General features: G+C 47.1%; 1 protein-coding gene across 2 annotated transcripts in view; it reads left to right on the top strand.

Annotated features, from left to right (window-relative positions):
• Positions 1–20,951, top strand: part of BICD2 (BICD cargo adaptor 2) — a 53,662-nt gene that overhangs the window by 19,911 nt on the left and 12,800 nt on the right. For both annotated transcript variants that reach the window (XM_036855532.1, XM_036855531.1), the window contains exon 2: positions 16,955–17,167. In XM_036855532.1, coding sequence (XP_036711427.1) covers positions 16,955–17,167 — 213 coding nt within the window. The remainder of the gene's footprint in view (positions 1–16,954; positions 17,168–20,951) is intronic.

Below are 20,951 nucleotides of genomic sequence, written 5' to 3'. Positions count from 1 at the left end.
GTTTATTTGGTTTCCTGTTGTTTGTTCTGTATGCCCTCTCTGGTCCAGACATTATTTAAGAGATCAATTTCCATGTGTTTGGGTGTGAACTGATTTTGTTTAATAGCTTTTATTTTCTAGAACAGTTTTAGATTTACAGAAAACTTTTTGAAATATATTTAAAATTTTTTCTTCTACAATGATGCACACGTATATGTAGTTATCTTCCCTTTGTCAGATTACTGTGATATCACTCTGTCCCATTATGATACCATTTCCGTAGGAAAAAGCTGGAAAGGAAGCGTGTGCCCTTCTTCCTTCTGTTGAGTCGTCTTTACGTTGATGCTAATTCTGACTCATTTGAACCCCAGTCGAGTTCTTTGCCAGTTGACACATTCTTGCATGTCTACCATTATACAGTATTTTGTACCAGGCTGTTTTGGCCAGTGAATTAAGTGTTGATAGGTTTAATCAACCTTTGAGAGACTTTAATCTCCTAATGCTATAAAATCTTTATCTTATAATATTATAGAGCTTGTTATCTGTGTCCAGTTCATAAGCCTGCGGCCCATTTTGAGGTTAATGAGGCTCACGTGGTTTCTTGGGGCTGACAACCTCGCACAGAGAGTGTGTAGCCCCATATCACAGGTCCCCCCATCATGTCTTCTTTCCATTTCTCAGAGTTGCCAGATCCCCCTTGACTCAAGCGAGTGGTGCAGCCCTATGGTTTGTATGTACTAGTTTTGGGGTAAGGGGAAATCCATCAGCCGTCAGTATCTGCAGAACAACTTCTGCGGCAGTCTGCACTGAACTTGAGTTACTGGTTCCTCTTCCTTACCTAGCTCCCTGCATAAGGATTGGGAGGGAGGCCAGCTCCCAAGGCTGCTCCTTCCTGCCTCAGAGCAGAAGCAGACAACTACAGCTTTCTGCTGATTAGTAAGTGCTCTGTGCTCCAGGTGGGGCTGAGCCTGGGCCGCCAGGTCCAGCAGGCACAAGTGCGCCAGCAGATGGTGACCATGTGGAGTGACGACTGGAGGGAGTCCTCTCTCCCTGAGCACCAGCTGCCATGTGGCCCAGCTCTGCCCCAGGCTGGTGCCCTGCACCTTGGGGTTCTCAGCACACATTTGCTCTGAGGAGCTGCTTCCCAGGGTGAGGTTCTGGTAGGGACACCACTTAGAACCAGAAAAGAAGTGAGGGACACTTTAGGGACTTCTCACTCTGTTTGGGGGATAGAGAGGCTGTGGTGCTGACTGGTTATAGTAATCAAGACCATTGGTGAGCTGAGGGTGGGCGGTGTTTCTGTCCATTCAAGTGCTTCCCCAGGATGCCAGGCTTTGGAGTCCCAGCTGGCATAGAATTGGGTCCTGAGGGCCTGACAGTGTTGGCTGTCCTGGTACCACTGGCACCCACCTGAGGCCAGACACTCAGTAAGCATGCTCTTGCTAAAGGCGAACTGAATGCTACCTGGAAAGGTCCTTGTGAAGCTAGCCGGTGGGGTTTCCTATAAGCCTGCACAGGAAGACGATGTGGGGTGGGTACATAATGACCATCCCCAGCCCCTGGTCCCAGGAACAGGATTAGGCAGGAAACCCAACAGAGGGGCCTGGATGGGCAGCTGATAGAAGTTGGGAATTTCCGGGATGCCCACACCCTGCTTGGTAGCCCTTCAGGAAGAGGTGGGAACTGCTGTGAGTGGATGGGGCTGGATCAGCCCAGGAATTCCAAGGAAGTTGAGAATCCCAAATCCCAAGCTTCATTGTGAAAACTGCTTCCTGGAAGCACGCCTTACCTCCTGGAAATGCTTATTAGTCCGGTTCTCCTCGTTTGGCATGTATCGTGCCTGCTGTATCAGATCATCACCCGAAAAACTGGTTCACCTCTTGGTGGATATCGAGCCAAAAGACACGACCAAGCCAAAGAGCGGGAGAAGGAAGGGTTTATTACTTGGCAGCAAGTAAGGAGAGCACCAGGGATCTTTCCCAAAGCAGTGTCTCCCCGAACATCAGAATTGGGGAAGTTTTTTTTTTTTCTTTTCTTATTCAATATTGTTTTCACTTTATTACTCAAGAATATTTCTGAGCTGGATAGTGTGGCAGAACCCCTGTCAGATTTGTCAGTGAAAAGAGACAAGAGGAAATGTAATTCTGCAGGCAATATAATAGAGATACAGTTTTAAAGAAAAAGGGCAAAGAAAATGTAAATTTGGTCTGTCTTCTTACCTATAAAGAAGGTAGGCACAGGAGGAAATTATTTTTTATGTTACATTTATTTCTAAAGGTTTATAAGATATGATTTTAAAATGGGTGTATTTTATGGTTTTTATATTAATTGATACAAACATAGCAAAATACCTATGTGTATAAATTATTTGGCCAGTATCCGCTCACTTCATACCTTTAAGAAAGAGAATATAAGGTCATTTGCAATAATAATTAACTAGTTAATAACATAAAGCAAGCTAAAATAATTTTTAAAGAATGTTGACCTGAAAAAGTGTAATGATTCTCAGTGTAGGCGTTCCTATGTGGAACAAATTAATGTTTGAAGTACAATACAGTTTAAAAGTACACATGCATATAACTATCCTCTAAAGGGCCTTATAATTTTTGAAGATAAATCTACCACATTTCTGAATAATGTGTTTCAGTCCATAATAATCATCAAAAAACGATCAAGGCTGCCTTCCACATAGGGCGCCCTCTGCCGGACAATATGGGGAAATGAAGAGCTCCATCAAAATGACACTTTGCCATCTGCATTGTGAGATTATGCTGCACAGAAAAAAGTTCAATTCCTAAGTGATGTTACACTGTATTGAACAAATATAGAGAATTCAACAATCATAAAATTCCCTCAAAAATTGGGGAAGTTTTGGGCTTCCCTGGTGGCGCAGTGGTTAAGAATCCGCCTGCCAATGCAGGGGACACAGGTTCGAGCCCTGGCCCGGGAAGATCCCACATGCCGCGGAGCAGCTAAGCCCGTGCGCCACAACTACTGAACCTGCGCTCTAGAGCTCGCGAGCCACAACTACTGAGCCCATGCGCTGCATCTCCTGAAGCCTGTGCGCTCTAGAGCCCGTGCTCCGCAACAAGAGAAGCCACCGCAGTGAGAAGCCCGCTGCAAACGAAGAGTAGCCCCCGCTCGCCGCAACTAGAGAAAGCCCACGCACAGCAACGAAGACCCAACACAGCCAAAAATCATAAACAAAAATAAATAAATTTATTTTTTTTTTAAATTGGGGAAATTTTAAGATAAGCGTACATGCATATTCATGAAGGGGCTTGGGCAGTGTATGCATATTCATAAAGGGACCAGAGCAAAGGAGAAATCAGTGTAGAATTGGGGCAAAGGTTGACAGAGTCCAAGCATTAGTTGGAAGTCACAAGGGTCAGAAAAGGTCCATGTCATCATCCCTTAGGTTCCAGTTGATCCGTTGGTTGAGCACTTCAGGGCAATCTTTACCATTGAAACAGAACTGGGAGTCTTTACAAATATATATTATCTTTGTTATTATTACTTCTCTTACTTGATAATAGGGAATAATTTGTTCCTGCATTCTTTTCTTCCTTTAAGATAACTACTGAGACCCGCTCAAGGACAAGCGCTGTGACCAGGCTTAGATTACAAAATGTCTTAGGCCAAAAATGGCTTCTCTTATGTCGAGAAAGCCATGCCTGATTCTTTCTCCAGGGACCCCCTACCCTATCTGCTAACAAGATGGCCAGGCTGGGTCGGGAAGAAAGGTCCTCCAGGGCAGCCCTGTTTGCAGCCTGGTTCCCACTGCTGCTTCTGCCCTGCTGGGGTCAGGAGCCAGGCTTGTTCTCATTCTCCTCATGCAGACTTGTTTCTGGCCCCTTGTAGGTGTGTCAGAGACTAAGAATCAACCTCTTTGAGCTAGGACTGGTAACCCGTGCTCACTGCAGAAATGCTCACATCGTTCTCTTGATGGGAAGGGGAGTGGGCAGTGAGGACACTGCAGAGCCAGACGCTCACCTAGGATCACTCTTCAAGCCCTGGCAGTCTTCATAAGTGGGCTCAATGTGGCTTATTTCACCTGGGGCTCAGGGCCCATCAGCTGGCTTGGGACTGGGCATTGTACACACAGCCCAGTTTACAGTTGGGCTCAGCGAAGGGAGGGACTTGTCCAGACTCACAGCCAGGATGGAGCAAAGGCAGCAGACACCACAGTGCTCATACCTTCTTTCCTGCCCAGTGAGTGCTAGGGTCTGCCATGGCCGAGGAGGAAGGGGCCTTCTTGTTCAGGGCTCAGAGGCATGGCATAAGGACCCAGCTCTCCTCCTAGCCCACCTTGTCCTGTCCTGGGCTTTCGTCATGCCCATCCCTGCACCTGCAGCACCCCTCATCCTTCCAGGCTCTGATCCAATGCACATTTCCTCCTCTGCACCTGGCTTAGGGATGGGCCCCTTCAACATACACTTAATAGTTTTTCTATAGTGAGCCACAGAAAGTGGATGCCAGGTGATGACGAGGTGCTGGCCCAGACTAGGGGTCAGCAAACTGCTGCCTGAGGGCCATATTTGGCTTTCAGTCTGGTCTTGTAAATAACATTTTACTCATTTTTGCCTCTGTTGTCTATGGCTGCTTTCACACCACAGCAACGGAGTTGAGGGTCATTGCAACAGACCCCATGCCTGTGTGATGGTTAATTTTGTGTGTCAACTTGGCTGGACTAAGGGATGCCCAGATAGCTGGTGAAACATCATTTCTGGTTGTGTCTGTGAACATGTTTCTGGAAGAGATTAGCATTGGTTCAGTAGATACCTCCCCAAGTGTGGGTGAGCATCATCCAATCCACTGGGAGCCTGATTGGAACAGAATGTGGAGGAAAGGTCAGTTCACTCTCTGCTTGAGCTAAGATGTCCATCTTCTGCCCTCAGGCGTTGATGCTGCTAGTTCTCAGGGCTTTGTACTCAGACTGATTATGCCACAGGTCTACAACTTGCAAACAGTAGATTGTGTGACTTCTCAGCCTCCGTAACTGCCTAAGCCACCTCCTGTAATAAGTCTCCTCTTATGTATAGCTACATATATTCTCTTGCTTTCATTTCTCTGAGCATCCCTGACTAATACAGATTTTGGTGCCGAGAGTATGGAGCTGTTTCAGCTCTCTTCCTGTTTGACTCCCTGTTCCCTCCCTACTGTCCTTGTCTCTGCCCTGGATGCCCCACCCAGAGAGCCTGTGTGGCAGCCAGGGCTTCTCTGGAGGGACCTTCTGTGTCCGAGGGGTCCTGAGGTCTGTGCCCTGAGCCAGGCAAGTTAGGGAGAGGCGGATGGGGCCTTTTACTTGGAAAGTCCGCAAACTCCCTGTGGACACCAGGCTCTCGGTCCCTGTCCAGTCGCTGACCCCCATGTGGGCTGTGTGGCCCCTGTGTGGGCCATTTGGGTCACTGGCCATGTGGGCCTCACACCCATGGACTGAAGGCAGAAGCCCCAGCATCATGCTAGCCTGCTTCAGCTTTCCCATTTAGCTGTGCTCCAGTACAACTTTAGTTGTAGAATGAGGCTTGGACCAGACATGGGCCACAGTGTGCTGACCTCCATTCTTCTCATCAGGTGGAAGAGGCAGGAGGGGGGCTGTTTGTCCACTGCTGGGTCCCAGCCCTTGGTGGAAGCAGAGGTTTGGTTTGTTGCATGAATGTCCTCATGGGAGTCCCCTCCCTGCCAAGACCCCACCCTCATAAACGGTTGGTGGTCCGCTAGTTGTCACCCTCCCTGCACTCACTCCATCCCCTCTGTGTCCTGCTCTCTGGGTGCCCTGTGCTCTGGACCATGCTGCCCTTGGCACCTCACTGCCAACACACCGAGATTGGTGGCTGCACTGGGCAGCAAGGTGGGGCCACCCAGAACCTGAACTTCGTGACAGGAACTCATCCTGTCTTGTCTCTAAGGGCTCCCACAGTGAGACTTCAGGCTTGAGGGAGGGAGGGTCAGGGTGGTACCGGTCTCGTTTACCAAAGTGTGCAAGTGCCCTAGTCTCTGAGCCCTCACCACTGTTGCCACTCCGCAGAAACTAGGCAGCATGCTAAGTTACTTGGGGAAGCCCCCAGGCCTGACTCCCATCCCCACCCAACCCCTCTGCTCCCCACTTGGGTCTTCCTGCCCGGGCTATCCCTGTGGTCTCTGAGACTCCCAATTCCTCCATTCTCAGAAAGTGGCTCCTGATACTTCCTAGAGAGCCTGGGATCTCCTGCCTGGCATGTGCTCACACTGTTCCCCGGGCTTTGGCCCCTCTTCCCACCACATTTGGCTTTGAAATCTTACCCCTGTAACCCTGCAACTCCCCTTCCTGGGCTGAAACTTGCCCTTGGCCCCCTCCCCATTTGGCACTTGCAGCCTCCCCCACCATGTCTGGTTCTGGCTGCAGGTGTCCACATGAATGTGGATGTACTTGAAGCAGGACCCGGCGTGACCTCACAACTGAGCTCACTGGGCCTGGGAAGCTTCGGAGCAGTGGGCAGGGTATGGGCTGCAATCCTGTGTCAGGAACAGCGTCAGCCCGCTCACAGCTGGAGCAGCCCTGAGGGGACATCACAAAGGCACTGCCACCGCCGCCTCAAAGTCCAGACAGGCATGCTGTGGTCCAGGAGGTCGTTGCCTTTCTTCCCCAGAATGGCCAGGGAATTTTGTGGACAGACCTGGGATGGAGGCCAAAGCTGGGCCCCTGAGCTGCCCAGAAACTTTTGGAGGCCCTCCAGTAGGCACTGGCGTGGGGAGTGTGCAGTGAGGTGAGGACAAGCATATCCACAGCTGGACACCCCAGTCAGATGGTAAATGGTGCTGCTCTGAGCGCTTCCTGGGATAGGGAGGCAGGTTTTGAGATAGACTCAAGCCTGCACAGGATGGTGCAAGGTGGGAGGATGCTTTGGTCAGAAGAAACTCAGACAGGTGGGCTGAGTGACCAGGGGCATAGATAGTCTCCACTTCTCCCAACTTCAGCCTCCTGGCCTGTGAGCTGGGGCAGTGAGCATAAGGGTGAAGTCTCCAGGTTGATGCTTCAAAGACATCCAAGTTGTTGTCTTAGCTTTATTGAAGTATAAGTGAAATACAATAAATTGCATATATTTAAAGTATTCAGTTTGATAAGTTTCCATATAGGTGTATACTCATGAGGTCCACAGTGTGATCGAGATAATGAAGGTATTCATCATCCCCACATGTTTCCTCATCCCCATTTGTAATTTCTTTCCTCCTCATCCCCAGGCGACCATGACATATACATTTGTTTGCACTTTCTAGTTTTAAATAAATGGAATCATACAACACATACTGTTTTTTTTGGTCTGGCATAATTTTTAGATGTACCTTTGTTAATGTGCATATCAATAGCTATTCCCTTTTGATTGCTGAGTAGTATTCCATTGTGTGGCTGCTCCACACTTTTTAAAATCTATTTTCCTATTGATGGTCATTGGGTTGTTTTGAGTTTTTTGTTTTGTTTTGGCTGTTACAGATATACGCATTCCTATATGAGTCTTTGTATAGACATATGCTTTCATTGCTCTTGGGTAAATACCTAAGACTGGATGGCTATGCCATATGTCAGATGTATGCTTAACTTTTTAGGAATCTGCCAGATTCTTTGCCAAAGTGGTTGCACCATTTTACACTCCCCATCAGCAGTGTAGGAGAGTTCTAATTGCTCCACCCTCATGCCAGCCTTGGTAGGGTCAGGCATTTTAATCTTCAGTGTTCTAGTAGATATGTAGTGGTAACTCATTGTAGTTATCATTTCCATTTCCCTTTTCACTTAATATGTTGAGCACCTTTTCATGTGATTCCTTCTCATATATATATATCTTTTCAGGTGAAGTATCTGTTCAGTTCTTCTGCCCATTTTTTATTGGGTTATTTTTCTTACTGAGTTTTGAGAGTTCTTATATTCTGGATACAAATCCTTTATCAAATGTGTGATTTGCAAACATTTTTTTCCCAGTCTATGACTTGTCATTCTCTTAACTTGCCTAACAGCATAAATTCGTAGTTTTGGAGTCCAGATTACCAGTTTCTCCTTCTGTGGGTCATGTCCAAAGTCACAAACATTTTATCTTGTTTTCCCCTGGAAGTCTTATACTTTTAATGTTTAAGCTTATGATCCATTTTAAATTACTTTTCATATATGCTGTAAGGTATGGATTGTAGCTCATTTTTTTATATAAGGATATTCATTTATTCTATCATCATTTGTTAAAAGATTATCCCTTCTCCACCAAATTGCCTTTTGTACCTTTGTCAAGTCAGTTGGTCATACGTATGGGTCTATTTCTGGATTCTCTATTATGTTCAGTACCTCTGTTTGTCCATCTTTATGCCGATAGTATGCTCTCTTAATTACTATAGCTTTATAATATTGAAATCAGTTAGTGTTAGTCCTACTCCTTTGTTGTTCTTTTTCAAAGTCATTTTGATTGTTCTAGGTCCTTTGAATTTCCATATGAATTTTAGAATGAGATGTTCAATTTCGACCAAAAAAAATACTGGGATTTTGATTGGCATTGTGATGAATTAAAAGATCCATTTGTGGAGAATTGACGTCTTAACAATATTGAGTCTTTTGGCCCATGAATAGGTATATCTCTCCATTATTTAATTTCTCTCAACAATATTCTGTGGCTTTTAACGTATAGGTCTTGCACATCTTCTGTCAGATTTAAGCATAAGCATTTAATATTTTTAATGCTATTGTAAATAATATTTAAAATTTTTTCACTTTCTGATTGTTCAATCCTAGCATATAGAAATAAGTTTGATTTTTGTATATTAATCTTGTGTCTTGCAGCCTAGCTGAACTCACTTATTAGTTCTAGTGGCTTGTTTGTAGATTTCTTTGGATTTTCTATGCAGACTGTTGTGTGATGTGTAAATAAAGACAGTTTTACTTCCTCCTTTCCAATCTAGATGCCTTTGGTTTTTCTTGTTTCATTGCACTGTAGGCTGGGAACTCCAGTGCAAGGTTGAACAGAAGTAGGGAGACTCAGTTTTTCATCATTAAATAATATTAGCTGACAGGTGTTTGGAAGATGCCCTTTATCAGGTTGAGGATGCTCCCTTCTGTTTGCTGAGAGTGCTTATCAGGGATGAATGTTGAATTTTGTCAGGTTTTCCTGCATCTTTTGAGATGATCCCATAGATTTTCTTTTTTTGTCTTAATATACTGAATTACATTGATTTTTTTTCTAGTGATTGCTAATCAACACTACATTCTTTGGATAAGCCCCTCTGGATCATGGTTCCTTATCCTTTTTATATATTGGTAGATTTTTGTACTGTCTTTGGTTTTGGTTACAGGGTAATGCTGGTCTCATAAAATTAGGTGGAAAGTATTCCCTGCTTTTCAGTTTTCTGGAAGAATCTGTGTACAGTTGGATTTATGTCGTTCTTAAATGTTTGGTAGAATTCACCAGTGAAGCCATCTGAGCCCAGAATGTTCTCTTTGAGGATTTCAACTACACATTCGATTGCTTTAGTAGATATAGGACTATTCAGATAATCTATTTCTTCTTGAGTGGGCTTTGGTAGTTTTTGTCTTTCAAGGAATTTGTCCATTTCATCTAAGTTGTCATGTTTGTTGGCATAAAGCTGCTCATGATATTCCCTTATTATGCTTTTTAATGTTTGTGGTGCTCCTTACCCCCACCCCAGTTATTCTGGCTAGAGATTTATCAATTTGATTAATCTTTTCAAAGCACTTACTTTTGAATTAATTTATTTTATATTTTTTCTATTTCATTCATTTCTACTCTGATCATTATTGCTTCCTTTTTTTCTTTGAATTTCATGTGCTCTTCTAATTTTTTGTTTCTGTTTTTACTTTTTATTGAGGAAAAACATATAGAGCACAAAGCATAAGTGTGAACTTCCAGATGCTGAACACACCCATATAATGAGCACCCAGATCAAGAATCAGAACATCTCCAGCCCCAGAAGCCTCTTTCAAGGGCCCTCCCCCAACCCAATGGTCACCACTGCCCTAATACCAGCAGAGATTAGTTTTACTTATTCTTGGAACTGTATATATAAATGGAATCATACAGTATATCTCTTTTGTGTCTGGCTTCTTTCACCCAATATTATATGAGATTTGTCTCTGTTGTCTAAATAGCAGTAATTTACTCATTTTCATTTCTGTGTGGTATTTCATCATGTGACTATATCATAACTTTTCCTTCTGTTGACAAAACTTGGGAACTTTCTGGGTTTTTTGTAAATAATGCTCCTATAAACACGCAGGGTCAGAGAACAGGTGTGTGCTTAGTGTTAGTAGATAATAGTTTTCCTAAGTGGTTGTACCAGTTACTACACTCCCACCACCAGAGGATAAGAGGTCATGAGGGCTTTAGGCAGGGCATGACAATATGTGTCCTAGTCCACCATCCTGCTGTCCAGTGTTTGTTGAGCAACTGAGTGAATACACAAGCACACAGCTGAAAAGAGACAGTTCTGACTGGGGCTGGCTGAACTCTCATCACATACCATGTGGGCCCAAAGACTAGCCGTAAACAAGAAACAGCTCCTCCCCTAAGTAATACACAGTCTATAAGGAGGGTTTAAAACCATGCTCCCAGTGGGGTTTATAGGGTCTGTGTTCAGTACAGAATTTGTGTCTGGGACATGGAGGTGAGGAACATGGCAGCCACCAGGCAGGACTTGAAGGCCTTCATCCCTCGGTCTGTAGAAGGCCCAGAGAACGTTTGGGCTAAGGCCTGAAGGAGTGTTGTCTGGAGAAGACCAAGCACGGTGAGCTGGGGTGAACGTGGGGCTCTTACGAGGTGTGTGCCTGGGGCCTAGGCTCTTAGCCTTGTGAGCCTCAGTCGTCTCATCTGTTAAAAGGGCTTAACCCCACAGGGCTTTTAGCTGTACCTTGAGCTTTGTGTCCATTACCTGGTCTAGTTTTTAAGATGGAAGTGAGGTTATTGATTGGATTGGTGTTTGGTTTTTGTTTTTTTTTGGGTTTTTTTCCTGTAACATAGTCATTTAGTGCTATAAATATCCTCCTAAGTCCTTGCTATAGTGGCATCCCACAAATTCTCACATTCATTTCATTTTCATTTAGTTAAAAATACTTTCTAGTTTCACTTTTGATTTCTTCTTTGACCCATGTGTTGGTTAGGTGCCAAATATTTGAGGATTTTCTAGAGCGCTTTACATTATTGATTTCTCATTTAATTCCCTGTGGTTAGAGCAAATTCTCTGTATGGCCTGAATCCTTTTAGGGCATGTTTAATGGCCCAGAATATGGTTTGTCTGGGTAAATGTGTCCTTGAAAAGAATGTGTGTGCTGCTGCTGTCGGGTGGGAGATTCTACACATGCCAATTAGGTCAACCTAGTTAATAGTGTTGTTCATGTCTTCTGTGTCCTTACTGATGTTCTGCCTACTTGTCCTATGAAATCTTGAGAGAAATATGAAGAGTTGGATGTTGAACTCTCCCAACTATAATTTTGGATTTATCTATTTCTCCTTGCAGTTCTATCAGTTTTTGCTTCATAGAATTGTAAGGTTGTCTTTGTGACTTAGACTCCTTTTTTTGTTTTTTTGGCTGTGTTGGGTCTTTGTTGCTGCGCGCAGGCTTTCTCTAGTTGTGGCGAACAGGGGCTACTTTTTGTTGCGGTGCATGGGCTTCTCATTGCAGTGGCTTCTCTTGTTGCAGAGCATGGGGTCTAGGTGCGTGGGCTTCAGTAGTTGTAGCACGTGGGCTCAGTAGTTGTGGCTCACGGGTTCTAGAGAGCAGGCTCAGTAGTTTAGTTGCTCCGCAGCATGTGGGATCTTCTCGGACCAGGGATCGAACCCGTGTCCCCTTCATTGGCAGGCAGATTCTTAACCACTGTGCCACCAGGGAAGTCCCTAGACTCCTTATTATTATGAAATGACCCACTTTGTCGCTGGTGATATTCTTTGCTTTGAAATCTACTTTATCTGATATTAATAGAGCCATTCCAGCTTTCTTTTGATGAGTGTTAGCGTGGTTTATCTTTTTTTCATTCTTTAACTTCTTTGAACAACTTTAACGGCTTTATTTATTAATATAATTCACTTACCATACAATTTACTCATGTAAAATGTATGGTTCATTGGCTTTTATATTCAAAGTTGTGCATCTATCACCACAACCAATTTTAGCACATTTTCATTAGCCCCAAAAGATACCCTCTTAACTGTCACCCACTCCAACCTCCCAACTCCACCCCCCGCCATGGGCAACCGTTGATATGCTTTCTATCGCTATAGATTTGCCTGTTTTGGACATTTCATATAAATGGAATCATAAAATATGTGGCCGTTTGTGACTAGCTCTTTTCACATAGCAGAATATTTTCAAGGTTCATATATGTTGTACCGTGTATCAGTAATTCATTTCTTTTTATTACCAAATAATATGCTGTTGTATGGATAGACCACATTTTATTTATCCCTTCATCAATTGCTGGACATTTGGGTTGTTTCCACTTACTGGCTGTTATGAACATTTGTGTACAAGTTTTAGTGTGGATATATATGTTCTTTTTTTTTTTGAGTCTATACCTAGAAGTGGAATTGCGGAATCATATGGTAATTCTATGTTTAACTTTCTGAGGATCTGCCAGGCTGTTTTCCAGAACAGCTGCACCATTTTATGTTCCCACTAGCAATGTATGAGGGTTCCGGTTTTTCCATACCTTCACCAGCACTTGTTATTTTTCCTTTTTTTAATTTTATTTTTCAATTATATCCATCCTAGTGGGTGTGAGGTGCTATCTCATTGTGGTTTTGACTTGCATTTCCCTAATGTCTGCTGATGTTGAGCATCTTTTTATGAGCTGATTGGCCTTTTTTTTTTAATCTTTGGAGAAATGTCTATTCAAGTCCTTTGTACACTTTTTAAATTGGGTTGTTTATCTTTTTATTGTTGAGTTATAGGAGTCCTTTATATGTTCTGGATACTAGACCCTTATCAAATACAAAACTTAAAAATATTTTCTACTGTTGTGTAGGTTGTTTTTTCACTTAATAATGTCCTTTAATACACAGATTTTTAAATTTTGATGAAGTACAATTTATCTATTTTTTTCTTTTGTTACTCGTGCTTTTGGTGTCACATGGAAGAACCCATTGCCAACAAGGTGATGAGGATTTATCCCTATTTTCTTCTGAGAGTTGTAGTTTTAGGTCTTACATTTAGGTCTCTGATCCATTTTGAGTTAATTGTTATATATGATGTAAGGAAGAGATCCAGCTTCATTCTTTTGCATGTGGATTTCCATCTATCCTAGCACTATTTGTTGATAAACTATTCTTTCATCACTGAATTATTTTTGCACGCTTCTCAAAAATCAATTGACCACATCTGTGAGGGTTTATTTCTGGACTCTTCTGTTCTGTTGGTCTATATTGTCTATCCTTATGCCAGTACCACACTGTTTTGATCACTGTATCCTCATATTAAGTTTTGAAATCTTAAGTTTGAGAATTTCAAAACTTAATGTGAGTCCTCCCACTGTGTTTTATTTCAATATTGTTGTAGCTGTTCTGGGCCCCTTTCAGTTCTGTATAAATTTTCATTTCTGCAAAAAAAGGTCATTGGAATTTTGATAGAGATTGCATTGAATCTCTTAATTATCTTTTAAAGGGATTTACATAAGAAGAAGAACAAGTCTTTTATATTTGCTCACGTAGTCACCATTTCTGGTGCTTTTAACTCCTTGTAAATCTAGATTTCCATCTGGTATTGTTTTTCTTCTCCTGAAGGATTTTATTTAGCACTTTGTAATGCGTTTCTGCTGGTGATAAATTCTTACAACTTTTGTATGTCTGGAGTCTTTATTTCACCTCTATTTTTGAACAGTTCTCACTGGGTATGGCGCTACAGTTAATAAGTTTTTTGTTTTGTTTTTTCAAGATGTTGCTCCACTGTCTCCAGGCTTGTCAGAGAAATCCTGTGTCATCCTTATGCTTCCTTCTCTATAAGTAGTGTGTCCTTTTTCCTCTGGCTGATTTTAGTATTTTTTTCCTGCATCACTGGTTTTAAACAAGTTTGTGATATGTTTAGTGCAGTTTTCTTCTTATTTCTTGTGCTTGGAGGTTGATGAGCTGCTAAGATTTGTGGACTTATAGTTTCCATCAAATTTGGAAAAATTTCAGTCATTATTTCTTGAAGTTTTTTTTTTATCCTCTCTTCCTCTCCCGTAGGGACTCTTAACTACCCGTGTGTTGGGCTCCTTGAAGTTATCCCACAGCTCGCTCACACTGTGTTTGGTGTTTTAGTCTTTTTTTTTGCCTATGTGTTTTATTTTGAGTAGTCTTATTGCTGTTTCTTCAAGTTAACTAATCTGTGTTGTGCAATTTTCCGTTAATCCCATCCAGTGCCCCTTTCATCTCACACCTTGTAATTCCATCTTCTGTATCTTCTCTGGTTGCTGCTTGGCATGGCTCAGTGTTCCTGAGCCTATAGAAGTCAGTCCTGCCCCATCTCCCGGCTCTGTCACTGTGTCACTCTGTCCTCTCCTTTCCTCGTGGACTGGCTTCTCTGCCCCTTTGCAGGCCCAGTCACCAGTGATTGGGTGCCAGGTTCTGGGTTTCACTGTGTTGGGAGATGGTGCCGTTATTCCTGTGTGTGTTCGTGTGCTTTATTCTGGGATATAGTTTGATCCTTTCAGGTTTTGCCCTTAAGCTTTGTTGGTCGGGACCAGAGAGCATTTCCCCAGCTCCACTTTGTCCTGACCTGCAAGGGCTCTACCTGCTGCCTGCGGGTTCGGGCTTCCCTCTTGCTGGTAGGAACAAGCGCTGCTTACAGCCTGTGTAGGCAGTGGAGTTGTTTCCTCTGTCCCTACGGGTGGCCGTTTCCTGGCTTCGGTGGCTTCCTCACAGGCTTGCACTGACTGTCCCCTGCGAGGACTGAGGGCCCCTCTGTTCAAAGGTCTACTGCCTTCACTGCCTTGTCCACTCACTGTCTTCCAGTACCACCTCCTTCTCTCAGGCCTGCCAGGCCTCAGTTTCTTTCTGCACCATGGCTGAAGTTCCTTCTGGGAGGAGTGGGGGGTGTCACGGAGCTTACCTGTGCCCTGCCTCTCACTATCTGGTGTTCAGTGACTTGAAAACTATTGCTTAGTCACATAAACTTCCCAGTTGTTTTTAGTTTTCCACATGGGAGGGAGATCCAGACTCTGTGAGTGTCTTGTCTTGGCAGGAGGTGTAAGTCTCCAGCTCCATTGTCTTTGAAAAGCTGCCTGGGTGCTCATGGGCCCCAGGCTGGGAGCTGGGTGGAGGTGAAGATTCAGGCCAAGGTGTGAATGTGTGTGTGTGTGTGTGTGTGCGCACACGTGTGTTTAGCCATCCCACCTCAGGATAGCCTCTGATGATGACATGGTGCCTCACGAGATGTCGGTGCTCCAGCTCGAGATTCAAGCGCGTGTTCTGCTCTGTTTACCCCGTTAGGCTTGTCTGGAGGTTTGGAGAGACACCCATGAGCTGGCTGATGCTTTCCAATACACCTGCCCCATGGGTTGGGTTCTTCCTGCACTTCTGGCAAGTTCTGGTTCGCCTAGGGCTGGCGTGCGGCTGGGGGTTGGGGCTGCCACCCAGGATACGGCAGGTCCTACGTAGACACAGATTTGTGCTTTAGTCTTTCCCTGGGACCAGGATGGAGGAGGTGGAGGACAGCAATAGAAATCATAGAGCTGAGCTGACTTGATTTAAAAAGGAGCCTGTGTCTTCACTGAGCAGGTTGTCAGTGGCTGAGAGCAGATGAACAAGACTCACTCTTGGGAGGGAGAGCAGTTACCCTGACCATACCCTACCCTACTTTATTTAGCCAGTCCCCTGCCGACAGAGAAACAAGACACTTTCTACATTTTGATTTTTTATATTACCAGCAGTCCTGCTCAGTAACATCCTTATACATGGCGTTGCACATTTTCCCCGTTGTTTTCTTGGACTAAATTCCTAGACTTCATATTAAATAATAAATGAATGAAAATGTTTCTATTTCTCTCAAGAGATAAAGGCATCATTTTCTTTGCTCTTTAGGAGCCCTCTCTCTTTTATTTTTCTTCTGTGAGCCAGGAGCCCTGTAAAGAGACAAGGTCTCCCCTCAGAGGTCTGCATGGGGTGGCCAGTGGGAAGGGGGCCCCTGGGGAGGACACACACTACAGGCCTATGTGGGTCACGTCCTGGCTACTGTGATGGTGCAGGGTGGGAGGGAAAGAGAAGCAAAAGTGCTTACTAGGGGCCGTGACACCTGGGGGGACATGACACGATGGCAGGTCCGAGCCGGCCGGGACCTGGGGCATGGACTTGGGCAGGCCAGCGCCAATCCTGGTTGTACTTGCCCATGGGGGCTCCTCCCTGAGCCAGCCACATGCTCCTTTGCCTCTTACAGCCTAAAGCCGTTGCTGGGTCTGGGGATGGTGGGTCCTCTCCCCTCTGGTATTTTTATCTCTGTGCTCAGGTCCTGGACAGGTGGGCAGGGTCTCCTGACTAGGACACACATGGGGACCTGTTGGCCGATTCTGAGTGGCCTGGTTCACACTCTTGTCCCCTAACTTGTGCCAGGCTTGGGCTTCCACCTTCCCAGGCCTCCCCAGGCACAGGTGTCTCCCAGGATGAGTGAATCAGGATCAGGCAGGGTAAGGGCACTTCCCTGAGTCTTGGTTTCCATATCTGGAGGGAGACGTCAGACCCACCCTGGTTCTGGGGGCTTCCCTTCCTGGCCGCGGACTGGGGCCAGTCTGCTGATGGGGGCCACACTGGCAGAGATGGTGGCTGGGGCCTCCTATCCCTGCCTCGCCCCAGTTCCTCCAGCCCGTCCCTCTATCCCATCCCACCAGGGCTCCTCATTAGCCCCACTCCCAGCTCTTCTGTAACCTCACAGCCCTCGTGTAGCCCTTAGGTATCTTGCTCCTCCTGTGTCCCCCTCTTCCCCCACGTGTCTGGCCACAGGGTTGCCTACAGTCTCCCTCTCAAGAGCATCTCATCTCCTGCAGGCATTTGGACAGGCCCACACGAACCATAAAAAGGTGGCTGCGGACGGCGAGAGCCGGGAGGAGAGTCTGATCCAGGAGTCAGCTTCCAAGGAGCAGTACTATGTGCGCAAGGTGCTGGAGCTGCAGACAGAGCTGAAACAGCTGCGCAACGTGCTTGCCAACACACAGTCGGAGAACGAGCGCCTGGCCTCAGTGGCCCAGGAGCTGAAGGAGGTAAGCAGCAGAACTAGGGTGGGCTGCTTGACTGTGGGTGGGTGGGAAAACAAGCCAGTGCTTCCTGGGGGCAGGGCCACCCACAAGTTGTTCCACTCCCAGCCCAGCTTTATGTGGTTCATGGTGGTCCAGGAAGGGCTGAGGGTGGCAGGATCCCAGCTCTGCCCTTGGGCTGATGTGAATCCTGGGTTCCTCATGTGAACAACAGAATTATAGTGTCCACCTGCCAGCTCGTGACAACAAAATCAGAAGGGACCACCACAGACAGCTCCTAGGATCAGCTCGGCCCCTGACAGGGGCCTGGCCATGAGAGGCCTGGGCAGGTGGAGAGGGGAGGGCAGGCATCCAGTGCCCTCCGAGAGAGGTGGGAGGGTGGGCCACCATTCGCAAGATGGGGTGGGACAGCATCAGGGGAGCAGGCATAACCAGAAGTCTACATGAGCTGCAGTCCTGGCTGTGGCCTTGGCGGGGCGGGGGGGGGTCCCTGGTTGTTAGAGCCCACAAGTTCTCATTAGGAAGGGCAAGGGACCTTGCTCCGGGCTGTGGGAAGACCCACTCTCTGGCCTCTATTCTCCTGGGGGGGGGGGGGCGGGGAGCAGTGACAGGTGACCAGAACAGCAGATGTTTCTGAGCAGTGAGCAGCTCTGAGGTCGACACCTCAGATGTGAGGGTGTATGGCAGTCAAGGTCCCACAGGGCTGGGAGGGGACACTGGCAAGGTTTGGGGCAGAGCCCAGGGTCTGGCAACAGTGGGGAGTAGTCACCCACCCCGGTTTGGGATCAGAGATCACCAAGGCTTGTGGGCCTGGGAGGAACTTGGCTGGATCCAGGGGGAGTGCATGATCTCATTTCCTCCTACAGGAGCATTCTAGTCAGGGTGGGGAGAAGGAGCCATCGGAGCTGTAGATTTGACCTCCCAAGTTGGAGACTAGACTCCGCTGACTAAGTACCCTTTTCCGGAAGAGCCAGTAGAGGTGCTCTGCCCAGCCCAGACTCATTCTGCGCCGTCCCTCTTCCAGAAGGGGGCTGTCAGGAGCGTGGCGGGGGACTTGCTGACTACTGACTTTGGCGTCAGGAAATGAGCTCAGCCAGTCCCACACACTGCTATTGAAGAACAGGTCTGGTTGGGCCAGGATTCCTGCTGTTCCTCTTAGTGCTTCAGGAGGAAGCCTTCTCCTCCCCACCCCCATACATCCTCAGTGCATCTTTCTCCTGAGGCCCCACCTGTGCCCCTGATCACTGTAGGAGCTATGTAGGATCACTGTGGAGCCATGCCAGGTTCTTGGTTGGAGTGGAGGCTCTCCATCACTGCCTACTCAGACTAGAGCCCTGGTCAGTGTCCCCATCATTGCTGGCTCTGTCTGTACTCTGCTCCCATCCCACTCAAGTTACTCTTCTGCTGGTCCTGGCCCTGCCACTTCTGCCTGAGCTGCTCTGCTGAGCTCCTCCATGGCCGTCCCCCATCCTACAGGAGGCTTGCACCAAGGCTCGGGCCTGGCTGAGGAGCCTGGATCATGAGGACACAACACCAAGCACTGTCCCTGATAGGCACCAACCTGTACCTGTCTTGGTGTGACCCAGCCAAGGAGGCTTTGCACAGTCACCATAGGAGATGCCCCTTCCACAGGAGGTCATTTCCCTCCCTGTGCCTGGTCCTGCTGCCGTCCATGTTCAGTGACTGATGGGCCAGCTGTGCTGTGCCCTCTGACCCCCACCCCCATCCCCATCCTTCCACCCTGCGATGACTGGCTTAGGGGTTCATTCCCCCATGCCCAACTCTCCAAGAGGAACTCGTGGCCTCCATCATGTGACACGTGTAGCAAACATGCTCAGCATGTGGGACAGTTCCAGCTACCCCATAGCTTGTCCTCTCAGTGACCCTGTGGGCATCCAGTTACTTCCCTCATCTCACAAATTGGGAAACCAAGGTGCAGAAGGTTTGGCTGCATGCCTAAAGTCAGTGGGTCCTGACCTCTGCACTGTGAATGGACGGGCCCCGCCGACTTCTGTCCTGGGACATGGCCTTGGGCCCCGTTTTGCAGATGGAGGGAGGAGCAGAGACCCGAGGAGCTGGGCACGGCCACAGCTGGCTGGAGGCAGAGTCAGGTCCTTTGCACATGCCAAGGCCTTCCACGGATTTGCCCTGGGAGTGGAGGGGTGAGGGCTTCCTGGCGGAGCAGGACTGTGAGTTGTGGAGGTGTCAGCAGCATCTGCCCGGTGGGACCCCCCGTAGGAAAAGTCTTTCTGTCCCATTGGATCCTGGCCTTGCTGTCCTGGTGGACTCTGCACATGTCAGGCCCTGCACAGGCCCAGGAGTGAGTGACAAAGATGTCCCAGCAGAAGTCATGTCGGTTGCCATCTCCCCTGTCCTGGCTAGGAGCCAGGAAAAGGCTCTTTTCCTGCTACGGTGGCATCTGGGCCACCAGGAGCTTCTGGAAGAAAGCAAGGTGTTTGGCCGCAAAGTGAGGTGGTGGGTATTGGGTCAGGAGCAGCAGCCCCATGCTCCAGTGTGGAGTGGACAGGCTTGGACAGAAGGACACCTGGCTCCAGAGCCAGGGCATGGGGTTGTCACATGGGCAGACAACCCAGAGGTTGCTAATCATCCAAATTCCTCGCTTACTAATTCTGCTTTCCACCCAGCCCTGGTATACAGCTCCGCCTGGTTTTCTACCGCTTTACAGCAAGGACAGCCTTTCCACTGTTTCTTATTCCCTCCTAAGGCCTTACTGGGAGCACTTCTAACTAACATTCATACCTCTTCTAGTGTTATTTTGTGATGGTATATGCATTCCCTAAGGCAACTGAAGATTTCTCTGTGACTCTTCTCTGAGCCTCACCAGAGTCACCTGAAACAATTACATTTCTACCAATAGTCTCAAGGCAGTCTGGCCTTTTCCTGTCCTCCTCAAAGCTCTTTCAGCTTCTGGCCATCCCCACCTCCACGGCCACTTCCACATATTCAGGTATTTGTTACAGCAATGTCTTTTTCCTGGTATTAAACCTATATTTGTATATTTGTTTTTTCGGGCCACCATAATAGATTGCCACAAACTACTGGCTTAAAACCACAGAATTTTATTCTCTAAGATTTTCTGTATCTGAAATGAAGGTGCTGGCAGGACCATGTTCCATGTGGAGCCTCTCCAGCTTTTGGGTGCCGGCAACCCTCCGTGTTCCTTGTCTTGTGTTCACATTGCTCCGGTCTCTGCCTCTGTCTTCACCTTCTCCCTGTGCAGGCTCCACAACTCTGACTGGGCTGGGGCATCCCTCCCACCTCCACCCTGGCCTTACATGGGGCCACAGGCCTTTCCTGGGGCTTGGGCTATGGCCTCCTGGCTAAACATCTTGCCCTTTCCTCTGAGGGAAAATACTGACCAGCTTTGGAGCGCTCCTGTGCTGGGCGGTGCTCCCTCCCTGTGCCTTAGCTCCAGCTGCGCCGTGATGGGGCTTCTGCAACATGGGGTACTGGCTGCTCTGCATTCCAGACTCCCAGACCTGACTTCAGTACAACACCCCTCCTCACCTACTCGGCCTCCCTCAGCAGCAGCTGACACCAGTTGGCAATGTGTGTGCTGTGCGTGGGCGACTGTACACGTGCCTCAGTGAACAAGACAGAGCCTAGAGCAGCACCTAGCACACTTGGTACTCAGTAGTGAAGGAGTGGGTGATGCCCCTCGGGGCGGTTGAGCATCACGTGCAGTGCCAGTATGGAGACAGCGCCAGTGAAAGGTTTTCTGAGCCACACAGAGAGGCCACACGTTGTCCAGGTCCGTTTCTGTGAATGT

The sequence above is a fragment of the Balaenoptera musculus genome, chromosome 6 (assembly GCF_009873245.2).
Source record: "Balaenoptera musculus isolate JJ_BM4_2016_0621 chromosome 6, mBalMus1.pri.v3, whole genome shotgun sequence".
NCBI lineage: Eukaryota > Metazoa > Chordata > Mammalia > Artiodactyla > Balaenopteridae > Balaenoptera > Balaenoptera musculus.
The sequence above is the reverse complement of the archived record's forward strand: the minus strand, read 5'-3'. Positions and strand labels throughout refer to the sequence as shown.